Source organism: Rutilus rutilus (assembly GCF_951802725.1).
Source record: "Rutilus rutilus genome assembly, chromosome: 1".
Classification (NCBI taxonomy): Eukaryota; Metazoa; Chordata; class Actinopteri; order Cypriniformes; family Leuciscidae; genus Rutilus; species Rutilus rutilus.
Window position 1 is genome coordinate 9,847,764 of NC_140209.1, and position 14,390 is coordinate 9,862,153.

At 37.7% G+C, this 14,390-nt stretch overlaps 2 protein-coding genes across 2 annotated transcripts in view; one reads left to right on the forward strand and one right to left on the reverse strand.

Annotated features, from left to right (window-relative positions):
• The first annotated feature begins 8,643 nt into the window (after positions 1–8,643).
• On the forward strand, positions 8,644–12,645 carry LOC311275544 (uncharacterized protein). Its single transcript, XM_084384653.1, has 6 exons — positions 8,644–9,093; positions 9,167–9,212; positions 9,353–9,444; positions 11,357–11,467; positions 11,849–12,128; positions 12,229–12,645. The coding sequence occupies exons 1-6, from the start codon at positions 8,705–8,707 to the stop codon at positions 12,430–12,432; spliced, it is 1,122 nt and encodes a 373-aa protein (XP_084240779.1). The 5' UTR covers positions 8,644–8,704; the 3' UTR covers positions 12,433–12,645.
• A 316-nt stretch (positions 12,646–12,961) lies between these two features.
• The window catches only part of LOC311304071 (uncharacterized protein), a gene marked incomplete at its 3' end in the record, with an annotated part of 2,597 nt that continues 1,168 nt past the window's right edge, over positions 12,962–14,390 (reverse strand). Inside the window, exons 3-7 of the mRNA XM_084430931.1 lie at positions 14,106–14,313; positions 13,946–14,021; positions 13,517–13,800; positions 13,374–13,441; positions 12,962–12,968 (exon numbers count right to left, since the gene is read on the reverse strand). Of these exons, the coding sequence (XP_084287057.1) occupies positions 12,962–12,968; positions 13,374–13,441; positions 13,517–13,800; positions 13,946–14,021; positions 14,106–14,313 (643 nt within the window). The remainder of the gene's footprint in view (positions 12,969–13,373; positions 13,442–13,516; positions 13,801–13,945; positions 14,022–14,105; positions 14,314–14,390) is intronic.

Sequence of the window (14,390 nt, forward strand, 5' to 3'; positions counted from 1 at the left end):
AACGCAGCCTAACTGGTTTCTCCACTGTATGGACCTTCATGTGTAGCTTCAGGTGACTTTTAAAAGAGTCTCTCGTTCCGCACTGATTACATGTGAAGCTTTTCTCCAGTGTGGATCCTCTCATGTGATCTCAGATATGATGACTGATTGAATCTCTCGTCACAGTGTGAACACTTGTAAGGTTTTTCTCCAGTGTGAATTCTCTGGTGCACTTTTAAATTGCTTGCTCTAGTAAAAGTCTTCTCACACTCAAAGCACATGTACTCTCTCACACCAGTGTGAGTTTTCTGATGTTTATGTAAAGTTTGCAGCAGTGAAAAACTCTTACCACATTCAGAACATGAATGTGGCTTCTCCTTCGTATGAACTGTCAGGTGTGTCTTCATGTTTGATGCACAGAGAAATGTTTTCCCGCATTTATCACATGAGAACGGCTTCTCTCCAGTGTGGATCCTCATGTGAACATTAAGACTTTCTTTGTATGAGAAATGTTTCCCACACTGGTCGCATGTGATCGGCTTCTCTCCAGTGTGGATCCTCTTGTGTCTCTTAAGGTGCGATGACCCAAGAAATGTTTTCTCGCACTGATCACATGCGTGCAGCTTCTCTCCAGTATGAACTTTCATGTGAACATCAAGAAGTTTTTTGACTGTGAAACTCTTCTCACATTGATCACATGTGAACAGCTTCTCTCCGGTGTGGGTCTTCATGTGAAGCATAAGATATTGTTTCCTCGAGAATCTCTTTTCACACTGTTTACACATGAACGGCTTTTCTCCGGTGTGGGTCTTCATGTGTTCTTTAAACACTCAGAATAAAGTGAGATGATCTGCTGATGATCCTGAATGGCTTGTTGAATGAGTGTTGATAGTCTGAGGCTCATCAATATTAACAGATCTGCTGAAAACACTCTTTTATTTCATGACAATAGTTCCTGTTTTCACCTCATTTATTATGCTGATGTCTTCAGATCTCCTGTACATTGACACTTAAAGCTCATTTCATCTGTGTCAGCAGACTGAGGGGATTTGTTGGTTACAAATATTACTTTTACGTTTCTTACAGTTTTTTCCTACTTTCTAGATATTTGCCCTCCTTTTAATAAATAAACACAATAATGTTAGAATTAGAAATAAAAATGTGGGAATTTTCCCTCGCCATTTTGTGCACGGAGCGAATTGGATAGAGGCTAGAGTGGTGGTCAAATACTGAACTTTCGCGCTCGTTTCTCAGTCTGCATCTACTGGACCGAGAGAGATGTTCACATCAGGGCGATGTAAACTTGAAATATACCGGTTGGAACTTTAGCAACTTATACTTTATACTTATACGTGTATTTTATGATGAGTGCATACATTTAGTTGAGATGTGTCGAGAACTGCTGCTTTGAGTAAATAAGAAATTGCTAACATTGCTAACCTCGAGGTTTGTTTTGCTGTTTGCTAGCGCTCGCCAGCAGTCTATCGTCTTAATGCAGCCCACGTGTTTCAGTTGTCCTTTTTCTTATGTTAGGCTGATTCTGAATGGAGATAGAATCCTGAACTTTTGCTCTCTTTGTAATTGTACAGGACAGGTATGTACTTCCAGTACCAGGTTTAGAATATAATGTGTTCATTTAAAAGTTTTCTTGTATTTATTGATGTCAAATGGCACTGAACAGCCCAGATGTAAAGCATGTACATTTTGCTTCATGCATGTTACTGTGTGTGTTAACTACTGAAAGGAAGATGGTTTAAAAAAAACAAACTGAGTAATTGATACTTTTGATTTGGGCAGATCCAACTCTGGAATTCATCATCAGTGAAGCTCCTCCCACTATGATTACATCATCAGTGAAGCTCCTCCCACAGTATTTCTCCAATAAATGCTGCAAATTCCCATCAGCTACAAGTGAAGACGAGCATCAGAGCATCAGGAAGAGCTGAAATCTGCAAAGACTGAGTTTATTAAAGAGGACAGTGAGAACATGAGTGATCCAGAACCCTGCAGAATGAAACACACTGAAGATCCTGAAGAACAAAGAGGTTGGTGTTTATTCTCCATTCATTCATGATGCTGAAGAACATTCATGTTAGAAACATTCAAGCACTTCAGCACATTTAGATAAACAGTTCAACTATGAAACGGTACAGAATGTTCTGGGTTTTCTTCAACAAATGGTCAGTAAGGGAGGTTTGAGACATTTTTATATTGATTATCAATATTAGATCAAGCTAAATACTATTTTACATTTATTTTATATCTGGTTTCCAATTTGCAACAACGTTACCAGAATTTTAGTCATTTTTAACATAGTTAAAACAATTATTATTTTTTAAGAATAATCAGTAAACACAAAAGTCACTGATAAAGTTGTATTTGTCAAATATCATACAAGTTATTCATAGTTATAGAGATTCTTCTTACAGTAACTTTGGTAACAGGGTTGATGAATACAGTCAATGCTACAGTTTGTGTAAAAACTGAGACAATGGATTGAGATTATATTCTTGTCTTCCCATCATGCAGTAGAAAGAGCCCAGATGATGTCACAGTTTTAAGAAATTCTCTGTTTTTAAAAGGAGGAAAATCATATCAGGAGTAACAGGGTTGAGTGAAACATGTAGGACACAGATAATGCTAATAAAAATTGTTAATTTAAAACTAGTTAAAGCCACGGCCGCTCTACATTGAGCATGTGGGCCGTGAAATAACGTCACATTCTGTGGCAGCTTTTTCACAAACATAAATTTAACATACTGGTATAACAAATAATAATAATTAAAAATAAGCAATCCACTCCACTTGAATGATAAATGTTTGTGTTATTTCTCACAGGGTTATTCACTTGAGCTTGTGTTTCTGGTGTCTCACTTTCACAGACTCATGAATGGAAGTCTAGGAAGGAAAAGTCTAGTGTGAACGGCCATTAATAATTAAAAGTCAAGTCATCGTCAAGACTTTTTATATAGCGCTTTTAACAATGTAGATTGTATCAAAGCAGCTTTACAGAGATAAGCGTATAATTTATGGTAACAGAGATTGTTTTGGCTTTATAGCGGTTCTTTAATAAAGTTATTTTTCAGCTAAAGTTAGTTTTGATTGATTCGCGTCCGTCACAACGATCATTTGTTAAATAAATTTTGATACAGAATTATTTTATTTTGTCAATTCAGGGTAGGTACGCGAAACGAATTTTCCCGACAGCGCTTTATCTGTAGAGTGGGAAAGGGATCCTCCATAGGGAGAGACTAGTTGGCACTTCAGCACTGCGATGACATCCGGTCAAGGCGAAGTTCCTTCACCAGATCTGGATACAGCCTGGATCCGGGAGGCTGCGGGAAAACCTCTGGATAAACAAAGACACTAAAATTAGCGTAGATGCCATTCTTCTTATGATGTAACGAGTACATCAGGATTTATAGGAAGTGTTCCCGGTTCCGGCTGACCTAATCTATGCAGCCTAATCATTGTATTATAGAAGTCTATAATGTGTTATGTGTATGCTAGGTCAAAGAGATGTGTCTTTAATCTTGCTTTGAACTGACAGAGTGTGTCTGCTTCCCGGACAATGTTAGGAAGACTGTTCCAAAGTTTTGGTGCTAAATAGGAAAAGGATCTACCGCCAGCAGTCGGTTTTGATATTCTAGGTATTATCAACTGGCCGGAATTTTGAGATTGCAATAGACGTGAAGGACTATAATGCATTGAGAGCTCGCTCAAGTACTGCAGAGCTAAACTATTTAGTGTTTTGTAAGTAATCAGCAATGTTTTTTGCTGATTTATACGATGTTTAATAGGGAGCCAATGCAGTGTTGACAGAACCGGGCTAATATGGTCATACTTCCTGGTTCTGGTAAGAACTCGAGCTGCTGCGTTTTGGACCAGCTGTAGTTTGTTTATTAACCCTCTGAGGTCTGAGCTGTTTTCTGGGCCCTGGAGGTGTTCTGACATGCTCTGACATTTGTGCTTATTTCTGTTACTTGTGACATTTTCATGGCTAAAGTCTGATTACACTGTATTCAGCACAAACTCTGCTACAATAATATATCAGCAGCATGTGTGTAAAAGTTTGTAGTTTTGAGATAATGACATTTATGCATGGTTTGTGAAAATACAAAAAAAAAAAATTCTCACTGAAATAAGGTCATGAAACCCATACTGATTATTTCTTCACAAGACTTTTGAAAATTGTATGATGTAGCCTAGAATATTTGCTCTAAAACGATGTGAAAATCACCCTGACTGCTCATTCAGAGAAGACAATATATTGATTAAAAAAATTTACGACGTGTTTTGTGCCACAAAGCTTTATGCGGGAGCTCATTAATATGTAAGCTTTTCACACCTGAGAAAGACAAAGACCCTCCTCTAGCTGCCCTATTAGGAGCTATCAGGCCCCTATCATTCTGAGCAACCTTGCACAAAGAATGAGGAGATTTAAAAAAGAATGGCTTTTAGATTGTTTGATTTATTTACAACACAACATAATTCAAAGATAACCAATGATCCAAAGACAGAGACCTTTGTGCCATTCCTAAAAACATTGTACATACCTTTCATTTCCAAGGTGTTTGATTTTCACTTTACCATGTTCATATACAGAGACTCATGTGAATGTTGAAGTCAGCAGGAGTGGCATCTGGGCCCTGAAAAAAAAAAGTGAACATACTGATATCAAGAGAAAGGCCTGACGATTTGGGGAATACATTTTAGATTTGTCTGGTTAAAATTGCTTTTTAAAATTCACAGAATACACACACACACACAAATGTTTCCAACAATAATATAATGAACGCCAGGTTTGTTGTGCCTTGTAGGCATAGGCTATGCGCAGTGCTGCATAAAATAATAATAACAATAACCATAGCAGCCTATAAATCTTCCAAAATATTTCAGTAACAACTAAGCTAGAGAAAAATATATTGATTATCATGTTACTTCAAATGTTTCCATTCGTTATGATGATATGAAATTAGATAATAGTAAAAAGATGAAGTCGTTTGGTGCGTTTTGCTTTTCAAACATATCAAATATGATACAAACGCGATCGCGCTCAAATATAAAACATTATGGTTACCATATACATATCTACGTTTGAGCAGATATTCACAAACACAGTAACAGTAAACACGGGCCTAAATATTACAATATTCACCATATATCTAGCAACAGTTCAACTGCAATGTGAAGTTTATGCAACAATAACAAACTAATATGTAAGAATTTCTTACCTTACATCTTTCTTGTCTTCAAATCGCGTTCTTCTTCTTCTGAGGTAATTCCAATGTAAGCTCACTTTCAATGTAAGCAAGTCTTTCAAACTCGACAAAAAGCAGAGACTTGTGAAGTGTTTTGGAGTTTTGTTTTTGAGGTAATGAGCGCATTCGCGTTCCATGTGGAGATTTGCATGTGAATCTCTTTTGCGCGAGTGGTCAAATTAAAAATAATTAGGAAGCGTTTGAGAAGCTGAAAAAAATCTTGTTGGTTTTATACAAATTACTTAAACAGAGAATATTTGTTTTCAGTTTGAATCCGATCATTTAAAAGTACACACTTAAATGTTTATAAAGGTATATGGCTCATAAATGTGTGACAAGTATTCGCTGCGTTTTGTTTCAGTTTATAGACGTGCTCAAGAAAAAAAAGTTCACTGCGACGGAGAGGCAGAATGCACACCCTGTTTATTTTCTTTATTTTACAAAAGCACAATGTTTTGATTTGATTGTAAGTGGACACATACAAAAGTAGAAATATCACAGATTCTTTTTTTATATTTCTTTTTTCTGTATGACCATAAATGACGGAGAAATTTAAGTTTATAGTGCTACAATGTGAAGAAAATCCAGCAAAACGCGCCGGCGCGTTTGCCGACCTCAGAGGGTTAATTTTTTTAGTACCAACTTGGTACCGAAGTACCGGGTCTTTTGTCAACACTACATACACTCATTGGGAGCTGAGTCCCGCTAAAATGAAAATCCTGTGTGAAGCTCAAGTATTGTGTGATGATGATGTTGTGTATATGTGGCATTATGTGTTGAACTGAACTAACAGACGTGATCCACAGATCCAGGAGAAACTGAAGTCAGTGTGACTGCTGGATCATTATACAGAGGTACGACACGTTCATTTATACTGACAGCTTTATAACATTAAACTATCAGTCAGTCTGTAAACGCTTCATCAATAACTGTTGATAGTTGAATACCCTTGACTTCAGTCATGTACAGTTTCTCTTCTTCCTCTCATGTTTCCTGCAGTGATTGTGATTATTGTTGAGATGGCAGTGTTTGCTGCTCCTACTGTGATTCTTCTTCAGATCATCTGTGCAAGAAGAGCTGGTGAGTTTTGAGCCGCACACAATCTGATGATTCACACTCATCTGATCTGGAACAATCTGCAATCATGATAAAAACACATACGAGAGGTCAGTCAATGCTTTTATTTTGCAGGGAGGAAGGACTCGAAGCACCCAGAGGAAATAGAGATGCCTGCAATATTACAATAAAATACTGATGAGATTATAGCGAATCTGCAGCAATATTTACAATAGCAAAAACTTACAGAGGATTGTTTATCGTTTTATTTTCTTCTTCTCAGAAAACAAAGAAAAATGAATGGAAACGCCGTCATTTCGCAATAGTTTTTTATCGATATTTAGAAAAATGAAGAAAAAAATAAATAAATAAAAAAATCGCAAAAGTTTTGCGCGAATCTTTAATGGAAGTGTCGTAGGCTATTGACACTGTACAAGCTGTGCCACTGACAGACTGAGCTTATTATAGCCGCTGTGTAACACAATGCTTTTGAATGAACATAGTTAATGTAATCGATGCTTGATGGGTACCCAGATAGCACATGTCTATTTGATGTGATGTTTACATCTGGAAGACGTATTTTCAAGAGTGTTTGCTCATCTGCAATACGTCTATAGGACGTTTCCTGTCAGATGTCAAATAGACGTTTAGAAGATGTCAGTTTAACATACATTCTAAATCATTACAGCTTAAAGACATCTTCTAAATGTCTATTTGACATATACATTCAGGCGCAGTCAATAATACGAATCTGTTGTATTTGTTGCGAGATACCAGCGGTCACGTGACCAAAGAGCGAATGACTCAAACCCGAAGATTCGAAAAACATGAACTAATCATTTCTGTTTCTGCATAGTGCTGTGTTTGTGGCTTGAAGAACGAACGACCCGAAAGACTCGGACCGGCCGAACCCGAACCCGAGACTCGAAAGATGAACTAATCATTTCTCTTTCCGGGACTGACAACATAGCCTCTATGGGACTGACAGGAAGAACGAAAGACTCGGACCGCTTGTGTCAAAACCGCCACCATCTTGGAACAGGGGTCTTGTCATAGGAAGTAGCTAGGTAACGCTGCTATCTCCGCCTGTACTACGAATTCATGGATGATGCCGGACTTTTGTGCTGCATATGGATGTTCACACGAACGAAATCTAAACCAGACAGCATGGGATTATGGAATAAAATCACTTTCAAAAATAATCGTACGTAATTCAAAACATTTGTGTGTAATTTTAATATACTCGTGCGTAATTTAAAACTATTGTATGTAATTCTGTTTTTTGTCCGAGTTGGATTCCAAAATCTACGGCCACGACAGTTTACAGATGCGCGATTCTGTGTGTTTTTTAGAGTACAACTCTAAAATGTACGACTGTGACAGTTTACAGACACAGCGCGTGTTTTCACAACAGCTCTGTTACACACACGAATGCGAATTACGACCATGAAGTGCGGTGTGCGAAGCGACTGTCAAAAATACGTCATCAAGGTCACAGGCATTACTATCCGAGGGAAGATGAATCGATCCAACGAAGTGCGCATGCGCCCCACCAACGGTTTAAACCACTGGCGCCGAAATGGCAGATCAGCAGCCAAGCGCTCACTCCTCGTCTCAGGTAAGTTCTTTTTTTAAATTATTATTATTATTATTATTATTTTTTATCTGACATGTTTAAGCACTGGTCATCAAACTTGTTCCTGGAGGTCGTGAGGTCGGAGCTAACGTTAAACTCTGCACGACACCGGCCCTCCAGGACCGAACTTGACGACCCCTGTGTTTAAGGGTTATTTATCACTAATAACAGAGAGGAGCAATATTACAGAGATAGTATAGTAGGTAAAATAAGCTCTTAGAGTACATGTAACGTTAGGTGCTTAAAGAAGACAGTTGTTTAGGAGGTCATCACTGCAGCCTGTAGCGCGATGAGATAGGGCTACATAAAAGAATGAGCAATTTTAAGTGTTGACTTCCTAACAGTCGTGTTACGTGCACTGTATGTTAATACACAGGTCATGTAATATAAGTGTTCACTGTTTAAGTATTGAAGTCATATTTCATTTATCACTAATAAAAGATAGAATTTTGTCTAAGTAATATTAATGTCAGAGTAATTTGACTTACAGGGACCGCTGATGACGCACCTACTGGAACGCCTCAGGTCACGAATAAGTGCAGTTTTAGATGGTCATCAGCTGGACTTGGACTATTTTCAGTATGTTATCAATCAAGAAGTGTTTATTTTGTCATCAGCCTCCACTGTCTTTGATGTGCCAAATGATATTTTGGAGACCCTCATGGATTTGCAACAAAAAATTCATGCAGCTTTTTCCCAAGAGGTGGCCCCAGTTCTTACAAGGGAATGTGGTGGTGGACGAGGTCGACCTAAGTTTATTGTTTCCGAGGAAATGCTGTCCCGTCTCATAGAGATGTCTTTACCAGTTTCCTGTATTGCGAACATTTTAGGAGTAAGCCAGTCAACAATCTTCCGCCGAATGCGTGACTTGGGTTTATCTGTAAAAACTACATATAGCACCATGTCTGACAATGAATTGGATAATGCCATTTTGGCCATCAAAAGAAGACTACCAAATGCTGGATATAGGATGATAAAAGGCTGCCTGCAAGCAGACGGACACAGAGTTCAATGGAACCGCATAAAAGAATCCATGCACAGAGTGGATGCCCCTGGAATTCTGGAAAGGATGACCCAGCTGGGGTGTATTGTCAGGAGGTCATATTTTGTTCAAAGTCCACTGTCCTTAGTCCATATTGACACGAACCACAAGCTCATAAGGTATGGTCTTATTTTTTACCTTCGAAAGTGTAATGTTATGCAATATTACGTTTAACATGGTTTTACTTTGAAGGTACAACATCATCATATTTGGTGGGATAGATGGGTTCTCACGAAAGGTAAACACATTTATTTCCAACCCAGTGGAATCTATCTATCAATCAATAATATTACTTATCTATCTATAATCTGACTATCTATCTGTGTTAGAATGTATTGAATGATTTAATGTATTACATTTATTTGTTTTTTGGTATAGATCATGTACCTGGAACCAGCAACAAACAACCGTTCAAGCACTGCCTTATCATTCTTTCTCCAGTCTGTGCAAAAACATGGCTGGCCTTCAAGGTAGGAGAAAATTGTTTTTCTGTTATCACTTCCTTGCGTTTAGTTAAACCCTCATCCGAGAGGCGGTATTAACATTTAGTGACATGGCATCTGACACACAGAAGCCAATGGCACATGTCACTATGCGTATTGGCACATCCGGTGGCACATCCGGTCTTCATTGGCATGTGCCAATGGATAGTGGCATGTGTCACTGACATTATTGGCATGTGCCAGTGGTGGATAGTGGCATGTGTCACTGACATCGCGACACACTGACACTGACACCTGACTGACACATAGTTGCGGAACATGTCACCGTGTTGCGACACCTCCAGTAGTGACTGACAGATTAATCGAACACCTATAGCCTACTGACGTAATTGTTGCACAAAATCCTAAATAAATAGCCTAATTTTGTGATATTTAAAATATCAATTAAACGAATTAAAGTGCATTAATATTTTTTCAAACGTGTTATTTGTGTCACGTCTGTATTTGATTGGTATGTGCCACTGAATGTTTTGTAATACCAGTGCTACTTTATGTTGTTTATCTCGCAAAGTCACAAACTGCCCATTCTAGGAAAGACACGAAATAAATCAATCATGGGTCACTACGAATAACGTATTAACAGTCGCGCCCGTTACTGTAAACCTTTATTTTTGCGTGATGCTGCACGGACGCACGCCAGTAGGTGTCAGTATAAGTGAGTGTAACACTGGCCAGCGCAAGATTCTCATCTCATCTGGCCAGTGTTACACTCACAATTGATATTTTAAATATCACAAAATTAGGCTATTTATTTAGGATTTTGTGCAACAATTACGTCAGTAGGCTATAGGTGTTCGATTAATCTGTCAGTCACTACTGGAGGTGTCGCAACACGGTGACATGTTCCGCAACTCGGTGTCAGTCAGGTGTCAGTGTCAGTGTGTCGCGATGTCAGTGACACATGCCAATAATGTCAGTGACACATGCCACTATCCACTGGCACATGCCAATGAAGACCGGATGTGCCAATACGCATAGTGACATGTGCCATTGGCTTCTGTGCGTCAGATGCCATGCCACTTAATGTTAAAACTGCTACTGGCCCTCATCCCTCAGGTCATTTTGACCCAAAACTGATTTTCCAGTTTATAAAAATCGTGTGTTGATCGTACCGGTCTAAGATTTCTTTACTTTTGTCATACTTGCACCAGGAATACACACACACACACACACACACACACACACACACACACACACAAAACTGAGTGGATTTGAGGAGTTTAAATGGGTGCAATAAAAAAGTAACAAAAGGGTCCCTCGTGGGTCATTTTGACCCACATAGGAATGAATGGAATGTACGAGAATTTTTTTTTTTTTTTTTGATATACAAAATCTGAGACAAAGATTTATACCCAAATGAAGGGCTGAGACTACAGAATATCCCCAATGCAGAAAACACGCATGATACACACACTCCAATAGAACATATTATAATGTGTCATGTTTCTGCTGGGATATGACTCATTTTTCCTTTTTTTTTTTTTTTTTTTTTTAACTTAACAGTTACATTTGAGAGACTGAGTTTATATCAGTTATATATTTTTTTAAATATACTTATATTTATGAAATTGTATGAATGTACACACATGTTTAGGTTCTAATTCAGCTAGATTTTTTTAATGTAAAAAAAAAAAAAATCCAGAATAAAAGGTAAATATAATAAAAATCACCCAAAAATAATAGAAAAACCTACATAAATATTTAGAAATAAATTATAAAAATGGAATTAAGATTTCTGGCCCTCGGGTCATTTTGACCCAGGAAGGACACTTCTGTTATAGGTTCGGGAGGGACAGATGAGTAAACATGTTTATTTGTATTTTCTTAACATTATGGCAGTCAAGCAGATTTAACCTCTCCCTTCACCCCTCCATTTCAGGGTCCGGGGTGATGAAGGTGTGGAAAATGTGGCAATTGCCGAAACCATGTTTCGTGTGAAAGGGACTGGAAGAGGAAGCTTCATTTCTGGGAAAAGCGTACATAATCAGAGGTAATAAACAAGTTAAAGGGATACTCCACTTTAAAATGAAATCTCTGTCATCATATACTCACCCTCATGTTGTTTCAAACCTGTATGAATTTCTTTCTTCTGCTGAACATAAAGGAAGATATTCTGGTCTCACTGACTTTCATAGTATATATATTTTTTCCTGCTATGGAAGTCAATGAGACCAGAAACTGTCTGGTTACTGATATTCTTCTAAATATCTTCCTTTCTGTTCAGCAAAAGAAAGAAATTCATACAGGTTTGAAACAACATGAGGGTGAGTATATGATGACAGAATTTTCCTTTTAAAGTGGAGTATCCCTTTAAGATGTCACACTACCGTGTAATTTATAATTTTTAATTGATACATTTTGTATTCTCTAGAATTGAACGCCTGTGGCGAGACGTCTGGGTCAGCGTAACACAGCTGTATTACGAAATACTTCACAGCCTTGAGGAAGATGGCTTTTTGGACTTGTCAGATTCCCTTCATGTGTTTTGTGCACATTATGTCTTCCTCCCACGTCTGAAGCGTGACCTCCACAGTTTTTCTGAAGGCTGGGACAATCATCCATTACGGTCTGAAAATGGGCTCACCCCTAACCAGATGTGGATAATGGGACACATGCACAACTCATCTGGAGACAATGAAGAGAGTTTTCAGGTTTGTTTTTTTTTAATTGATTTTCTATGCCTTCAAGTTATACTGTCAAATTGTGCTTTTGCATGATGCGTGAAGTAATTAAAAAAAAAATTCATTTAAGAATTTGGAACTGTTTGGAACCGACTGGGAGACGTTTGATAGTGTGACAGAAGATGATGTTGGAGTTCATGTTCCAGAAATTGAGTGCCCACTCACTCCTGCTCTGATGGAAACAGTAAAATCCATCTTTAATCCTCTTGCAACATCTGACTGTTATGGCAGAGATATTTATACATCTTTGGTTCATTATTTTGAAAGTCTTTAAAATACACGAACAACTGTGTGAGACCATTGTAAACATTTATTTAGCAAATTGTGTATATATTTGGAAAACTGTAACAAAGCAGCACAATGAATGATGAAAATGTATTTGTAAATAAATTCAGAACAGTTAATGATTTTGAGTTTCCTTAACATGAAAATTCTCAACAAATATTGTCAAAGGAACAGTTTTACTTGTGCCAATAAACAGTGATTCAAAAAGAAGCTGAAAGTTGCTGTTTTAACATGCTTTCCCCACCAAATACATTTAAACATTGTCAAATGACTCCCCATATTTCATAGCTATTTCCATTATGTTTTTAAATTCATTCAGTGTTTTCAGGTGAGCAGTAGGAAACGTAATTGTGCGAGTACATGCGCTTACAGTTGGAAAACACACAGTGTGTTTTGTGTCACAGTCGTGATTGAACTTCACAGTGATGTTGAAATCCTTCTGGTCACTGGGGAGAATTGGCTTATGTCTCTGGCCTGTCATCCACTGCATAACTTTACCTGCAGTCATTTGTTCAGCTTCACCGTCTTAAAAACAGGGAGGGAGGGAGGCTTAAAGGGATAGTTCACTTTGAAATTAAATTTTGGTATGTTTTAGCTTACCTCAAGGGCATCCAAGATGTAGGTGTCTTTGTGTCCGCAGTAGTTTCAATTGTGATGTTTTTAGGTCAAACCGTTCTTGTCTGTCAGTCATATAATGCAGGTCTATGGTCACTGTCTCAAAGAGCATGCACAGTGAAGTCCAAATTAAACAATTCCCCATCGTAAGTACACACTGATGGCCTAAAACACGAAACGGGCGGTTTGTGTGAGAAAAAAAATAAAAAAATAATAATAATAATAATATCACATAAAAATAGTGTTTTCAGAGCTTATGAAATAAAAAAAAAAAAAAGATCAGTATCATTTTTTTTTTTTTTTTTTTTTAAACACACCTCTTTCCAAGTGTCAATAGAAGTTGAATTATCTTCTTGTGGGGAGTCTGGGGACTTCTCCATCGACTGGAAATAAAACAGAAACTCATCAACCTTGTTTTTAGAGCTCACTGATGACTAAAATAAACACCTTAGACTTACATCATCACTTGAGATACACAGATCCACATGTTCCATCTTACAGTGTTTTATGTGTACTGGAAGGCACTGAAGGGGAACCATTTTGCTGCAGAGTGCACACTGAGCTTTGGGCATTTTTTCAAATTCCCTTGCATCAGGTGGTAATGGAGTTGTGTCAATTTGCTCTTGCAGAGGAACTACATACATTGTGCTCTTTCCATTGCTGCTCACGGTTTTTAATTGCTGTCCATTATACCCATCAGGGTCAGGAGGGATGACAGTCAATTTCCGTTGACCACCTCCACCTATGATTCAAAGTATTTAACAGAATATAGAAATAGACAATACACCAAAAATATTTAATAGATAAAATCCATCTGATATCTATAAACGCGTATGATTTCAATTCACATAAGTATTAAGAGGTTAGAACAAAACAATCCTACATACCTGAGCACTTGTGCAGCAACCATCCTCCGCAGATTTTTGCCAGTTTTGGATATGCATTAACAAGCACCTCTGATAGCTTAATTATCAAAGGCAGAGTAAAAGAAAGTAAGGAAATTCACCCAACACAAAAAAACAAGAAAAAATACATTATTGATCTTACCTCTGAATGAGTCATGTTTTCGGTTATAGTTAATGATCTTCTCCCAAGTCCTGCAAGTGTAAGTTGTAATTCTGTCTCTCCTTTGGGCGTTTTCTCATATTGTTGGTCAAGGAGAAAAAAAACCATCAAAAAGCTTTTCTGTGGCCGTTTATATGGTCCAAAACGTTTTTTACCCCTCACTTCCTTTCTGAAGAATCCAGGAAATGACCTAAAAAAGGACTTCATTTTTATTTTGAGCCAGTTTAGAACATTGAGAACACTCACATGTGCACTAATATATGTGAT

Excerpts from the sequence above, each read along its gene's own strand:
- LOC311275544 (XM_084384653.1), top strand. The coding sequence starts at position 8,705 with ATGCTGTCCCGTCTCATAGAGATGTCTTTACCAGTTTCCTGTATTGCG. Across the intron at positions 9,445-11,356 it reads AAACATGGCTGGCCTTCAAG|GGTCCGGGGTGATGAAGGTG; the intron begins GTAGGAGAAAAT and ends CCTCCATTTCAG. Across the intron at positions 12,129-12,228 it reads ACAATGAAGAGAGTTTTCAG|AATTTGGAACTGTTTGGAAC; the intron begins GTTTGTTTTTTT and ends AATTCATTTAAG.